Source organism: Megalobrama amblycephala, linkage group LG15, assembly GCF_018812025.1.
Source record: "Megalobrama amblycephala isolate DHTTF-2021 linkage group LG15, ASM1881202v1, whole genome shotgun sequence".
Lineage (NCBI taxonomy): Eukaryota > Metazoa > Chordata > Actinopteri > Cypriniformes > Xenocyprididae > Megalobrama > Megalobrama amblycephala.
The window spans coordinates 13814240-13827471 of record NC_063058.1 but is presented as its reverse complement, the minus strand read 5'-3'; the positions used below and the strand labels follow the sequence as shown (position 1 = coordinate 13827471).

The 13232-nt window shown below is 35.6% G+C and overlaps 1 protein-coding gene across 4 annotated transcripts in view; it reads left to right on the top strand.

The window, feature by feature from the left end:
* The first annotated feature begins 1313 nt into the window (after positions 1-1313).
* osbpl5 (oxysterol binding protein-like 5) overlaps positions 1314-13232 on the top strand; it is a 65856-nt gene continuing 53937 nt past the window's right edge. Inside the window, exon 1 of one of the 4 annotated variants that reach the window (XM_048157653.1) lies at positions 1314-1835. Coding sequence is in view for 2 of the 4 variants with exons in the window: in XM_048157654.1 (XP_048013611.1) it covers positions 9769-9774 (6 nt within the window). In the remaining 2 variants the exon portion in view is untranslated. Of the gene's footprint in view, positions 1836-6355; positions 9775-13232 lie in introns of those variants that run through there. The other 3 variants (XM_048157652.1, XM_048157654.1, XM_048157651.1) reach the window with 3 other exon arrangements.

Below are 13232 nucleotides of genomic sequence, written 5' to 3'. Positions count from 1 at the left end.
TATCTATCTATCTATCTATCTATCTATCTATCTAAATGAATAAGTAAACATACTGTCTACATATAATAACCACATAACCCTTTATCAGATTTTGTAAATTGTGTCCATAGTTAGTGAATGGGTAAATTACGTAACGGGTCAGTTTTTTTGTCCAAAGTCCTTAATATTAATAAAAAACAAAGATATGACATCCAAAGTATATAAGGCTGTAGAACTAGATCTCTTTTATTGAATCGAAAAGGTTTCAATTATATTTTGCTACATATAAAAGTATTTTAAAGATTTTGATTTATCAAAAGGTCATTTGGTTTAACCGTACAAAGGCCAATACAGCCATTTCATTTGTGAATAAAATATCTCATAATGTAATAAATGTATATATTTTTTATTCAGGCATGATTTTATAACATCATATATCAACATAGTGCAAAATGGTATTAAAATTATGTGTAGAAATTGTCGCTTTGTTATGAGAAAGAATGTCTGGAAAAATGAATTTCATTGATGTCATTTGGAGTAACCAATATAAAGGGACCATTTTGGATCAAGTCATGCGGTCAATATCATGTGACAGGATGTGACATCATTCAGACACCTGCAAAGGACCACATGATCATGAAGCAAAGTAACTAACTCTCTTTTAACTATTAAAAAAAAATCATGTTTTCACTTGCTCATACGCATGTCCCGAAACATCAGGTCATTCGGTACAACCGCTATAAAACATGGAAAATGTTGTAATATTTTAAAAACTGGTACTAAATATAAAATGTTTTTGCTAGCTAGCTAGATATCAGACTGTTAGCATTGTTTGAAAATTTCGTCATTTGGTATATAACCAAAAGTGTCATTCGGTGAAACCGAAATTTTGGTTAAACCAAATTACTTTTTTTTTTAGAGACAAATTTTGTTAATGTGGTAAAAAATGACAAAAGCAGTGTTAATTGATTATATAAACCACATAATCTCATTGTTAACACTTAACAAAACGTCAAAATTAATTATATCTCCATTATGTTTTTGTTTTTTGTTTTTTTTACACTTTTTCGTCAATGACCCAAATACAGTTTAATGAAACACAAATATTGTATTGTGTTATACACATACATATTGGCCATGAAGCTTATTGCAATTGCAAAGATTTCTGTGTAAATACTAAACACAATAGAGTATAGATAAAAGAGACAGAGATAATGCCAGCTGCATGTCAAAGGGAAATACATGCAATAATGCAATCAGTATGAACCTCAGTGGAACAGTTGTACGGACAGATCTGAATATGCTTAAACGCTCTTAAACACTTCGCTGAAACAGAACATGAAGGAAAAAAAAAAAGTTCTACTGTTCAAGAATGACGTCAGGCTGTATGAGGGTTAAATCCAGCGCCCGCGTTTGTTCCACTCTGGCTGGTTAAGCGCCTCCTTTCCTCCAAAGGCATTTCCTGCCGTCCGCACTCCCAGAATACACAGCTGTACGCCAGCGGTTATGGCATGCTATGGACCGCTATTTTATCTCTCCATCATCTTCCATCTCTTGAGGATGCAGGTGTACGCGGTTAACTTTCAACTTACAACTGTATCGCGTTTGGAAAACAGCGGCCTGTCCACATTTTAAGACGGCATAATTCGCGAGCGTTACTTTGTTTCGGGACAAACACGAGCGTCTCGCAGTTCCATTCCACGTAACAGTCTTCATGACTGACGGTCGTTGAAGTGATTGGAACCCAATTAAACCCAAACCGACTCGTTTTTGATCCGAAATGAAGTCGTTCGGATACGTCTAGATCTCCTGCCACGTTTCTATCTTCGAGGGCTGAAGTTGCGACTGCAACAGAGGTAAGACAAATCTGCCATAATATATGACAGCCAAATATGACTGTATTACAGCTGCTGTGGTTTGAATCAGGATGAAATCATGGGCTGTTTAGCATAAATAACCACAACGAGCATCATCATTTGCATTTAGATGTGAATGTGATTATTGAATTTCCTCTCCGGCATCCATCCATCAATCCCTAACCAGCACGAATCATTTTAAACGTTACAGCGCTGCAATATTCCATATTTTTCTCTCTCTGCAGTTGAGGTGACATTTCAAAGTCGCCTACTATCCATCCGTCCCCTCCCTTATTTAGACATTATTGAATATTGTCCTATTGGCAAAAAAACCCCACAGCTGTCAGACATCCAAAGTTCCAAATAATGCGTTGTTGTATTCATATTTTAATATCAATATTGTTTAACAATCTTTAAATTTATAATACAGTTTTTAAGGAAATCTTTTTTATATTTTAATAAAATAACAGTATCAAAACTTGTTTATATAATGCCTTTTTGAACATATGTTGCTTTAGAGGAGATTTCATATAGTATAAATACATGTAATATTTAGGCAATAGGCCTATACTAATTTTATATAATATAATACAGCAATTTTTAACTGATTTCTAAATAAAATATAAATAATTATGCAATAAAGGGTCCGCTGAAGGGTGAATACTTTATCCAGCATCCATCAGTTTAATAATAATAAATAAAGAATACTGGGAAAAATAATAAAAATAAATTATTAAACAATATTATTATATTGATTATATTAACATCAGGTAACACTTTATTTTACAGTGCCGTAGTTACACGTTATTACATGTACTTACTATAGTAATAACAGCAAATTATGCATAATTACAGGTTACTAACCCTAAACCTAACTGTAGCTTTATAGTAAGTATGAAGTTAATTAATAGTACTCAGTACTTATTTGAGTAATTACAATGTAATTACGGCACTGTAAACTAAAGTGTAACCTAACGTTATGTTAAAGGATTATTCCACTTTTAAATAAACTTTTCCTGATCATTTACTCACCCCCATGTCATTCAAGATGTTCATGTCTTTCTTTCGTCAGTCGAAAAGAAATTAAGGTTTTTGATGAAAACATTCCAGGATTATTCTCCTTATAGTGGACTTCAATGGCCTCCAAACAGTTGAAGGTCAAAATGACAGTTTCAGTGCAGCTTCAAAGGGCTTTAAACAGACGAGGAATAAGGGTCTTATCTAAAGAAACGATCGGTCATTTTCGGAAAAAATACAAGTATATATGCTTTATAAACACAAAATTTCACCTTCGGCTTTCTGCACTCTTCAAAACGCTTACGCTGTATGTCCTACGTCTTCCGTATTCTACTTACGGAAAAAAACTAAACTGGCGCCGCGTTCGTTCCGTAAGTAGAATAGGATAGCGATATTTTGTGTTTATAAAGCATATACAGTTGTATTTTTTTCGAAAATGACCGATCGTTTCTCTAGATAAGACCCTTATTCCTCGTCTGGTATTGTTTAAAGCTCTTTGAAGCTGCGCTGAAACTGTAATTTTGACCTTCAACCATTTGGAGGCCACTGAAGTCCACTAAAAGGAGAATAATCCTGGAATGTTTTCATCAAAAACCTTAATTTCTTTTCGACTGACGAAAGAAAGACATGAACATCTTGGATGACATGGGGGTGAGTAAATTATCAGGAACATTTTATTTAAAAGTGGACTAATCCTTCAAATGTATTATATTAATTTTGTTTCGGTATTTAATGCTGCAAATATAATCACTCTTTTTGTACCTTAGAAGTGTGTATCTAATACATAATTTTGCCATGACCCTGCTGACATCAGCCAAAATCGTTCCATTCCCACCAGCAGTAGAGTGTGAATAGTGTGGCGACCTAATATGAGTTTGCTGATGTTTCTCTTTCATTAGGATAAATATATCTAGATATAGGATATAGCACATTGCAGCACCCTGCTCTTTAAAACGGCCGACCGCTAGTTCACATTCAGTACCAGATTGCTTGAACAGAAGTCTCCAGTGACATGTTGGGAAGAGCAAATCAAGAATCAAGCTGCCCTAACAGCCCAGTGTTTGTTCTTTAATTTATTCGTACCCTCCTGTTCCAACTGTGTCGATTCTCTCGCTGATCGCTGTTTGTGAGAACTCCAGACAGCTGAATTCTTTTTTTAAGGGGTCATTGACTGGTCAGCCTGCATTTTCTGTATATACAGCTGAGCGTTTCTGATACCAAATTCTATGGAGCTGTTGGATTTTAATGGGGGAAAAAAAACTAAAAACAAAACTAAACTAAAACTTGAAGTCAATTGCCCTAAAAAAAGAGTAAACACTGTGGTTTTGTAGTACTATTACATTTCTTTGTGTTTTGGAGCGCAACATTGGCTTGGCCAATAGCGTTTGGGGTGGGGCTATTTTTTTTTTTTCGACCAATGGGAGTTGGAAGGTGTACTCCATGAACACTTCAACTCCTGGTGGATAAAATTAACAATATAATATCTAAATAATAAGTTGTCCCAACCTACATGGTTTCTTTGTTGAATATCCTGTTTCCCTTGGAAATACGCCATGATGTGAAGATAAAAAGGTTTGGAAACGCTGTTTCAGATTGACTTCAAGGTTGCAAGATTGCTTTTGTTTTAGCATCACAGCAACATTTTTAACAGAGCTCTGTGTTAATTTGCTTGGAGCTGCTACATTCCTGTAGTGCCAAACTCTTCATATTTAGCCTCTCATCCACAAGTACCGCGGTCCAATAGGAACTGCTGATTACTCATGCTTGGCTCATGCTTAAAAGCTTGAAATATGGCCAAGTTGTTTCTAGAAGTGCATTTACATACGAGTGGGCTAGAATTTTTTTAATCATCAATAAAAAATGTTGTTAACTGTTTATAAACCGCACTTAGGGATGCATAGAAATTCTGGCCGATAATGATTACTAGATTTTCATTTTCATGGCCAATAGTCTATCCTAAATCTAAAACACAATAATAAAACACAATCCAAAATGTGCAATATGAAAAACATCTTTTGCAATCTGATATGGATGAAAAATAGCCTAAACTATTTTAGAAAATATTAGACCTTGTGTTTTCATCTTCCAATGTTGACCAATGGCAAAATTTGAAAGAAAATTGCTAATAATGAGCGCATTAACATGCTCAGCCTAACTCTGATTATTCAGAGGTTGTGTAAAACTGTGTATGGTGTTCATTTCTCAGGTTACAAAAGATGTGTTATTATGTTTTAATATCAAGCGCAACGAAAACTTTTGTTGTCCATTAATTAATTGGCATGTAAACCCTTAAAGTCAGGCATGAAACGGATGATGCAATCTTATTTTCTTCCCTATTGTGATGTATATCTGAGTGTAACGGCTTCTCGAATTAGAAAAAATGTAGAGTCGTTAGGGCTGCACGATTAATCGATATTAACCCGAAATCGCGCTTAAACCGATCTGGCTTAGTGCGATTATTAAATCACAAAGGCTGCATTTATTTTATGCACAGCTTGTCCATGAAGCACGGCTCTCTGATCAGTAGTAGATGCTGCTCCATCTGAAAGCACTGCGAGATTTAGTCACATTTGAAAAAGCAACATGCATCAAATACCTTTCCAAGCATTTATGAACCTCTTGTCCAACAAAAGATAACATTTAATAACATTTTTTTACTCCAAACTCACTTCATATCGTCAGTTGAGTGTTTGAAAACATTCTTCTGTGAGATGATATGGCTTCTTACACAGAATGAGGCACACAACATATTATTTCATAGTATTCTATACAGTGATAAAGGCTATGTCGATTAGCATTGCATTATAAATATACTTTATTGTCATGAAAATACTCGAGAAGGCTTGAAGAACTTAGATAAACCATATATTGTCATAGTCGTGTGTTTATTAGTCATGTTTAATGTTTTGTTCATTAAGCTACAGCGATAGTATGATGTCCATCGGGATTTCCTGGAAGGACATGTGCTATCTTACTTCTGTGGGGCATATTTTGAGTTTCTGTGCGAGAGCGCCCTCTGGCTTTCAGATGGAGCAGAATTTACTACTAATCACAGAGCTGTGCTTCACTGAGAAGCTGCGCATAAAAAATCGCAACCTTTGCCAAATCGCGTTTGGTTTCATTTTGATTAATTGTGCAGCCCAAAGATTTTGTCCCATCAGGAATTGATTGGATCGTTGTCATTTTCTATTGCTTTGATCTCATGTGAGTGACAGGTTTCCCATCCTTGCACCGCAAAACTTAAAGGATTAGTCCACTTTTAAATAAACTTTTCCTGATAATTTACTCACCCCCATGTCATCCAAGATGTCCATGTCTTTCTTTCTTCAGTCAAAAAGAAATTAAAGTTTTTGATGAAAACATTCCTGGATTTTTCTCCATATAGTGGACTTCAATGGGCACCAAACAGTTGAAGGTCAAAATTAGTTTCACTGCAGCTTCAAATTGTTCAACACGATCCCAGATGAGAAATAAGGGTCTTATCTAGTGAAACCATCGCTCATTTTCTGAAAAAAATGTAAAATTATACAAGTTTCAACCATAAATGCTCATCTTGAACTAGCTCTTATCCATTTTGTTCCATTCTCTGCTTGTTGATTTCATTGTACAGCAAGAATGTTGTGACAGCTGGTCAGTGTTGTATTTGTCCCGCCCCTCCTCCACTCTGATTGGACGGCTCACACATGTGAGCTATCATAGACGAATCACCTGGTTATCTTATATCGGGCTGATGTTGATGATTACATTTTAAAATCAGCCGATTCCGACATTTTGCATCTTATACTTCAAAGTTTTTAAATGTTTGGAAAATGTTAATGCTAAAGGATAATCTCATGGTTTAGCTTTGTTTGGACTGATGTCTTGTTATTGGAGCGTAATAGAGTGTTCTTAAGTTCTCTGTTCCGTTGTTTGACAGTGTCTAAGTGGTGTCTGAAGATCTGCGAAGATGTTTGTTGTGGAACCGCTGGCCTTATTTCATTAAAAGCATCCTGCTTAATACCTTTACACCTAATCCAATATGTTAAGATCTCACTGTTTGCTTTGTAAATACAAAGAGTATTGCTTGGAAATGGAGAATGAGGAATGTTTTTGTTTAAATATGTCAGTCCCTTATACCAATAGTGTATCAGTGATCCAATATATACAGGCCACTGAAAGTACATTACTGAGGCTATACAGTCATCTACTCAGGAGGAAGTTTTTGAAGAAGCCATAGGACACCATACTCAGTTATGTATTGTAAGTGGGCAGATGTGAACACGACTTTCTCCCACCCTTAGAATCCAAACATAATAGTTTTCTGCCTCTGTCATCCTTCATTCATCTCTTGCTAAATCCGTAGATATGGTGCCGTTTTTCAGCTTCCCTCAATCCATTTAGAAAACATTTACCTCAATACCAGCATGATATATTAAAAAAGAAAGTGCAGCAGCTGTTTTCATCTGTCCGGTGGCAGTAGGATGGTTTTTGCAATGCTTTATGCTTTTTAGAAAGGCATTTGTACAGAACCACAATGTAATAAACTGATCTATGTTGTGAGCTTTAATACTGTGCTAATCTCTGGCTTTAGGAGTTTAATATCAGTCATGCTGTATTTGTTTTCCATTGAGTAAAGTAGCTCATGGCATGTTTGCACAGCTAAGTGTATGTGCGTACACAGAACCAAACTTCCCTCTTTTCCTTCCTTTACGAACCATGATTTGATACAGTGTATTTTTTATTACACTTTTACAGTGTATTTTTAGCCCCAGAAGTACGAGATTTGAATCTGCCATCTTTGCTCATGGGACCACAGAAATGTTTGTCAATGGAGAAAAAGATACTTTTTTTGGCCTAGAATGGTATGGTTGTGGCATTTACCAGCAGGTGCTAACTGCTAATGCTAACTAGCCAAACATTGGCCTCTTGGTGCATGATTACAGTAATTATTATTTATACACAATATGTTGTGTATCACATTGTGTCTGTATTTGTAGTCATCTAGCATTCACTTAAATGATCTAGCACAATGTTGCCAATAACAATGGTCAGGCTGGAGAGTTTCTTTTCTCTTGCCTGTATTCATATCCATTTTACCTGATTTAGAAAACCATGATTGACACAGTCTGTAATTTACAGTGGAAGCTTCTAGATTATCCCTCTCTCCCTTATCAAGTCTATATGGCATCAGATGCTGCAGGCTGCTGTTCAAGTTTTCCTAGTCTTGACGTTCAGTGTTTGAAGCAGTGGAAGACATCCTGCCCTACTTTCCCTCCTATGAGGCTGCAGTGTGACTATGTTAAAAGACTGTGTGCTATTCTGCACACACTCACGGGGGGCTTGTTACAGAATGACACAGCAAAGTGCAGAGAAAGATGGGTAAAATATGTAGGACATTTTAGATATAGTGGAAAGAGAACAGGAAATGATAGGTGGAACTGGAAATGAAAACAGAATATATATAAAAAGAAAATTTTATTTCATATCGCCCATTGTGTGTTTGTGCTACCTGCTGGTCCATTACAGTAATGTCCACAACATAATTTACACCAGTATGTAAACAAATGCTTCAACGCTAGTGTTTTATGCTAGCTAGCTGTTTTAGCTTCTGCATGTACAACCTATTTACAAACAATTTCTAAGACTAGAAGTTAACTTAAGTGAAATTGCTAAATTAGACCAAATAAATAATATGGCTCAATATTTTGTAGCATGCTCATTAATCCTAGTCCATTACGGTAACACTTAATGTAGTATATTTTACACAAGTAAACACAAGCGCTTCATGCTAGCTAGCCATTTTAGACTATCTGTACATAGAACTTAGTCACAAAGATCACAATATGTAGGGGTTAATTTAGCTTGTGAAATGGGTACCCAATAATGCTACAGGTATGTTTTGTAGCATCTGCGTTAACCACTAGTCCATCAAGGTAACACTTAAGCATTTTTTTATGTATGTAAACACAAATGTGTAAGCTAGCTGTTTTAAGCTGTCGGTGTGTCTCAATTCGTATCTTATGCTTCATTCTTTTACATTATGTAGTATAATTAATGTTAATGAAAATGACAGAAATAACAAACTTGTGCACTTCAAGCCGATGTTGGATGACATATTAACCATATAAAACCATATAACCATATAAAAGTCATACACTATGTCTTTCTGAAACACACCTGATTCAGATAATCCATGCAACATTGTCTCTGTGCATGCTGCATTACAGTAACATTTGTGCTTACAACATATTTTACACAAGTAGCTCTGTAAACACAAACGCTTCATGCTAGTGTTTTATGCTAGCTAGCAGTTTTAATCTTTAATTGTCTATCAATACAACCAGAAAAGTGAAACTTGAGCATGAGCGTGATCCAAAATTGGTCACAGATTCGAAGAAACTAAATGGATCACAGTGTTCCCTCCATGTTATGCCATCTGGAAACGGAGATCTTTGTGCAGTTGTGGGGAATGCTTCCTCAGAGATTGGGCTGTCCTGAGCTGTAATTGGTCCCTCTAGATATTCTAAGGTACATAAACACTCCAATCTAGTCTGTACTTAACGCCTGACTGTGCTTCATGAAGAGTAAACAAGTCTGTTCTCTCCTTCGTTGTGTCGGAAGAAAGCTAAGGGGAAAAAAGGAAATATAAACATACAAGAGATGAATTGTGAGGAGGAAGAAATCCAGGCAGGGTTGTGCCAAGTTCTGCCCTTGCAGCTAATATCCGAAGATCCTGTAGACCAGTTATCAAATAGTTACAACAATAGTGTCAAGTAATACGATTAAAGACCATCAGATGAGGAAAAAGTTCACCTGAAAATGTCTATTTTGTCAGTATTTACCCTAATGTCGATCCAAACCTTAGGCCTATGATGTTTTTTTTTTTTTTCTGTGGAACCCAGTAGAAATATACAACAGCAGATGGGTTTGGAACGACATGAGGGTGAGTAAAGAAAGACAGAAAAATTTAGATTTTTGAAACATTATAATTTTCATTTTATTTTAGTATTATAACATTTTGTTACACTTTATTGCCAGTGGCTCTCTTTAAGGTTTGAAAAAGGGCTTATAGTCAAAGTCTTATCACTGACAGTAACGATACTCTATACAGTGATCTCATGTGGCATTGAGCACATGCAGGGGGGCGCGGGCCGGATTTCACGCACCCCCGTGCCAGAGGCGCTGCACTCACCAGCCCTCCCTGCTTATGTTTACCTTGGCAACCAATGCTGAGTGTAAACAAACACGCCAGGGGTGCACCTCTGCAGCACTGGTGTGTGTGTGTGTGTGTGTGAGTGTGTGAGTGTGTGTATGTGGTTGGTAGGAGCTGAGTATAGTAACGGCCCATGGGGAGTTGATGTACAAAGAGAGGTCAGCTCTGCTTTCCCACAAACCATCATTTTAGCAGAGAATGAATGCTGATTGCTGTTATGGGTAGAGTTTATAGTTATAGTTTAAACTATAGTCTACAAAGTTTCAAATCCATCTACTTTGAGTTGTTGTTGTACAAATATTATTATAAAAGAATACTTTTGTCTCTCTTTAAAAAATAAAATAAAATAAAATAAAATTTATATTTTGCATGAGAAAATTAAACCAGTTTTAGGACTATTAAGCGCATTTGCTATGAATTTTAATAACTCTAATGCAAAAATGCCATTATCATTATTATAATGCAAATTATAAAATTTAATCCTCATTTTTGTAATACAGTAATGAAACTCATCCACTCTCTGTGATGTTTTTAGGTAAAGTCAGCATGAATAATGGCATTCAAGTTGAAATTTAATAATAATATTTTCTGAATGTGTATATATATATATATATATATATATATATCACACACTTGTCGTGAAATTAAGCATACACCATTTAATTTATCTTGTTTAACACATCTATTTTGCCATCATTGCCTATATCCAGCAAAGTAAACCATCAGATTGAAGTGTGATTTTCACAAAACTGTATTTTTCAGCTTTTTTTCAAGGTAAATTTAGATGTCTTTCCAAAAAAGGACACATGCAGATTCCAAAAGGACACCAAATATCCAAATGATATGATTTCATATAATTCATGTAGGCTACACCAAAGCACCCAAAAAAAGTTTCAGAATTCACAGTGTATAGTATGTGCAGCAAACAGCAAAGAGCTTGTTTACATTTTAGACAAGTCAAGTTGCGATACTGAGCAGGACCACATGGAGATGCCAAAAAAACCTAAACCAAACACCTTGACCTGCATATATATACTAAAGTACACAGCAACATACACAGGAGAAATCCAAACATTATCCTGAATGTGTGTGAAAACAACGTGAATGTACTGAAATGTGTCTGTGCATAAATACAATGTGCGATCGGTGCATCGAGAGCGCTCATACATGATTTGTTTGCCCATCAATATAACAGACTCACGCGTGCTTCTGTATGTCACCACAATCGTCTTTACTTTGATTGCAATCCTCATCCATCAAAACTTTCATAGCAAGAAGCTGGTTTGCTTTATCCATCCGAGAAACATAGTTTTCATATCATCTGGCAATACATTGGTGGGATGTTCCGACGTTCCGTTCAGACAGGAACAGCGCGATGCAGGAGGGCTTGCGCTCTTCAGATACAATGACAGAATATGACAGAGAGTTTGTGTTTTAAAGCGAAATAGACACTGGAATGAATAATTCTCTCTGCATCTATGATATTAACGCATTAAATTATTTTAACGCGTTAAGGATTTTGAATTAATCGCATACGTTAACGCGTTAACGTTGACAGCCCTAATATATATATATATATATATATATATATATATATATATATATATATATATATACATTTCTTTCTAGTTCTCAAATCTGATTGGCTGAGAGCCATGTGATATTCCCCTAGTATCAATACTGGAACCATTTCGGTAAGAGTTTTGTATTTAGAGTTATTTAGACCTCAAAATGTGACTCTATTTGACAATTTGTTTAGATGCTTTCGAAGATGTGAGCTCCAGGCCATCAGCAGGCATTCAGCGCTCATGTACCCGCTGAGAACAGCTTCATCTCGGCCAGTCCAATTTGCCTCTAACTCTTATATAATATAATTCATTTGGGGTATATCAAACAGGCAGTCTTTAGTCTTATTAATCTATTACTTGTTCCAGATGTAAATCAGTTTGGGTAAGGGGAAAATTAAGTTTCATAACTTTATATTTATGCCATATTTAACTTAAATTGTGTACTAAAGCACTGCATTTGTATGTTTGACTGAATTGTTTGCTTGTGTTTATTCCCTATTATGTAATGGCTATTGTTGTTTATTTAAAATATTATTTTTTATAAATAATATGCCGTATTTGGTATTGAGAAAGGGTTGTGAAGGGTTTGGTTTGTGATTTCAAGGCAGTATCATTCATTAATAGCTGTATTATAGATTTAGGTTTTACAAATATATCCCAAAAACATTGTAGTGTTTTGTATAAAAACTATTTTAGATAACTAATATTTAGCCAAATGTGGCACCCAATTACAATTTGAATTGTGTTACGTATACAGTTATTTTTACGTTTCCATTAAAAAAATGTAGCAGATGTTTAAAATTCCTTTTAAAAAGCCGGAAATCTTTTTAACCCCCATGAAAGTCGTTGTATTATTCACACACTGCAGTAGATTAATTTACTTTGTGGAATTTTAAAATGTTCTCCTGCGGGTTAAATCTGTAAACCTCTTTAGTCTCTCTTGGTATGATGATGTTTAGTAGATTTCATGGTGAAATAACCAGTTCAACAAAAGTGAGTAAGAAGCACACCCTCCCCTAAGAGAATTATATGAATTCTGCTATTAGTCAGTTGCTCTCAAGTTTTTCTCACTTGCATTTGTGCAGCAGGGAGATGTTTTTTTAAAGGTGCAGAGAGACATGAGGTCAATTGTGCTTTTGAGCTCGCTGAATGAGAAAATATCACCAGACACCATTTCAGCCTATCAGAGGAATAAGAGGGGGCCGGCAGCTGCATTTTCCCTCAGTGTTTTTGTATAAAGCTCACATGAATGAGAAATGCTTCTGATTTTCTCTGCAGCTTATATTATCTAGATGCTTTTCAAAATGAAGCTTATCATACTCTTTAGTTTTTGCTGCTCTTGTTTGCTAGTGAGCACATTTTTAAGGAATTCAGAAAGGGGAAACAATGTCAGGAACAATGAATAAGCTGAATCAATCCCAGCGTAGTTAAAGCTTGGACACATTTTCAATTTAGGTTCCACCAAAGTGATTCTCCAGGATTTAATGTCAACCAAGACTGTATGTTTTGGTTTGTTGTGGTTGTGTATAAATGGGGCATCTAATCATTGACCGAGCAAGCATGATTTGTGTTACGTTTACAAAGTTTTATAGTATGTGGTCAAGGTTTCATGGATTTGAC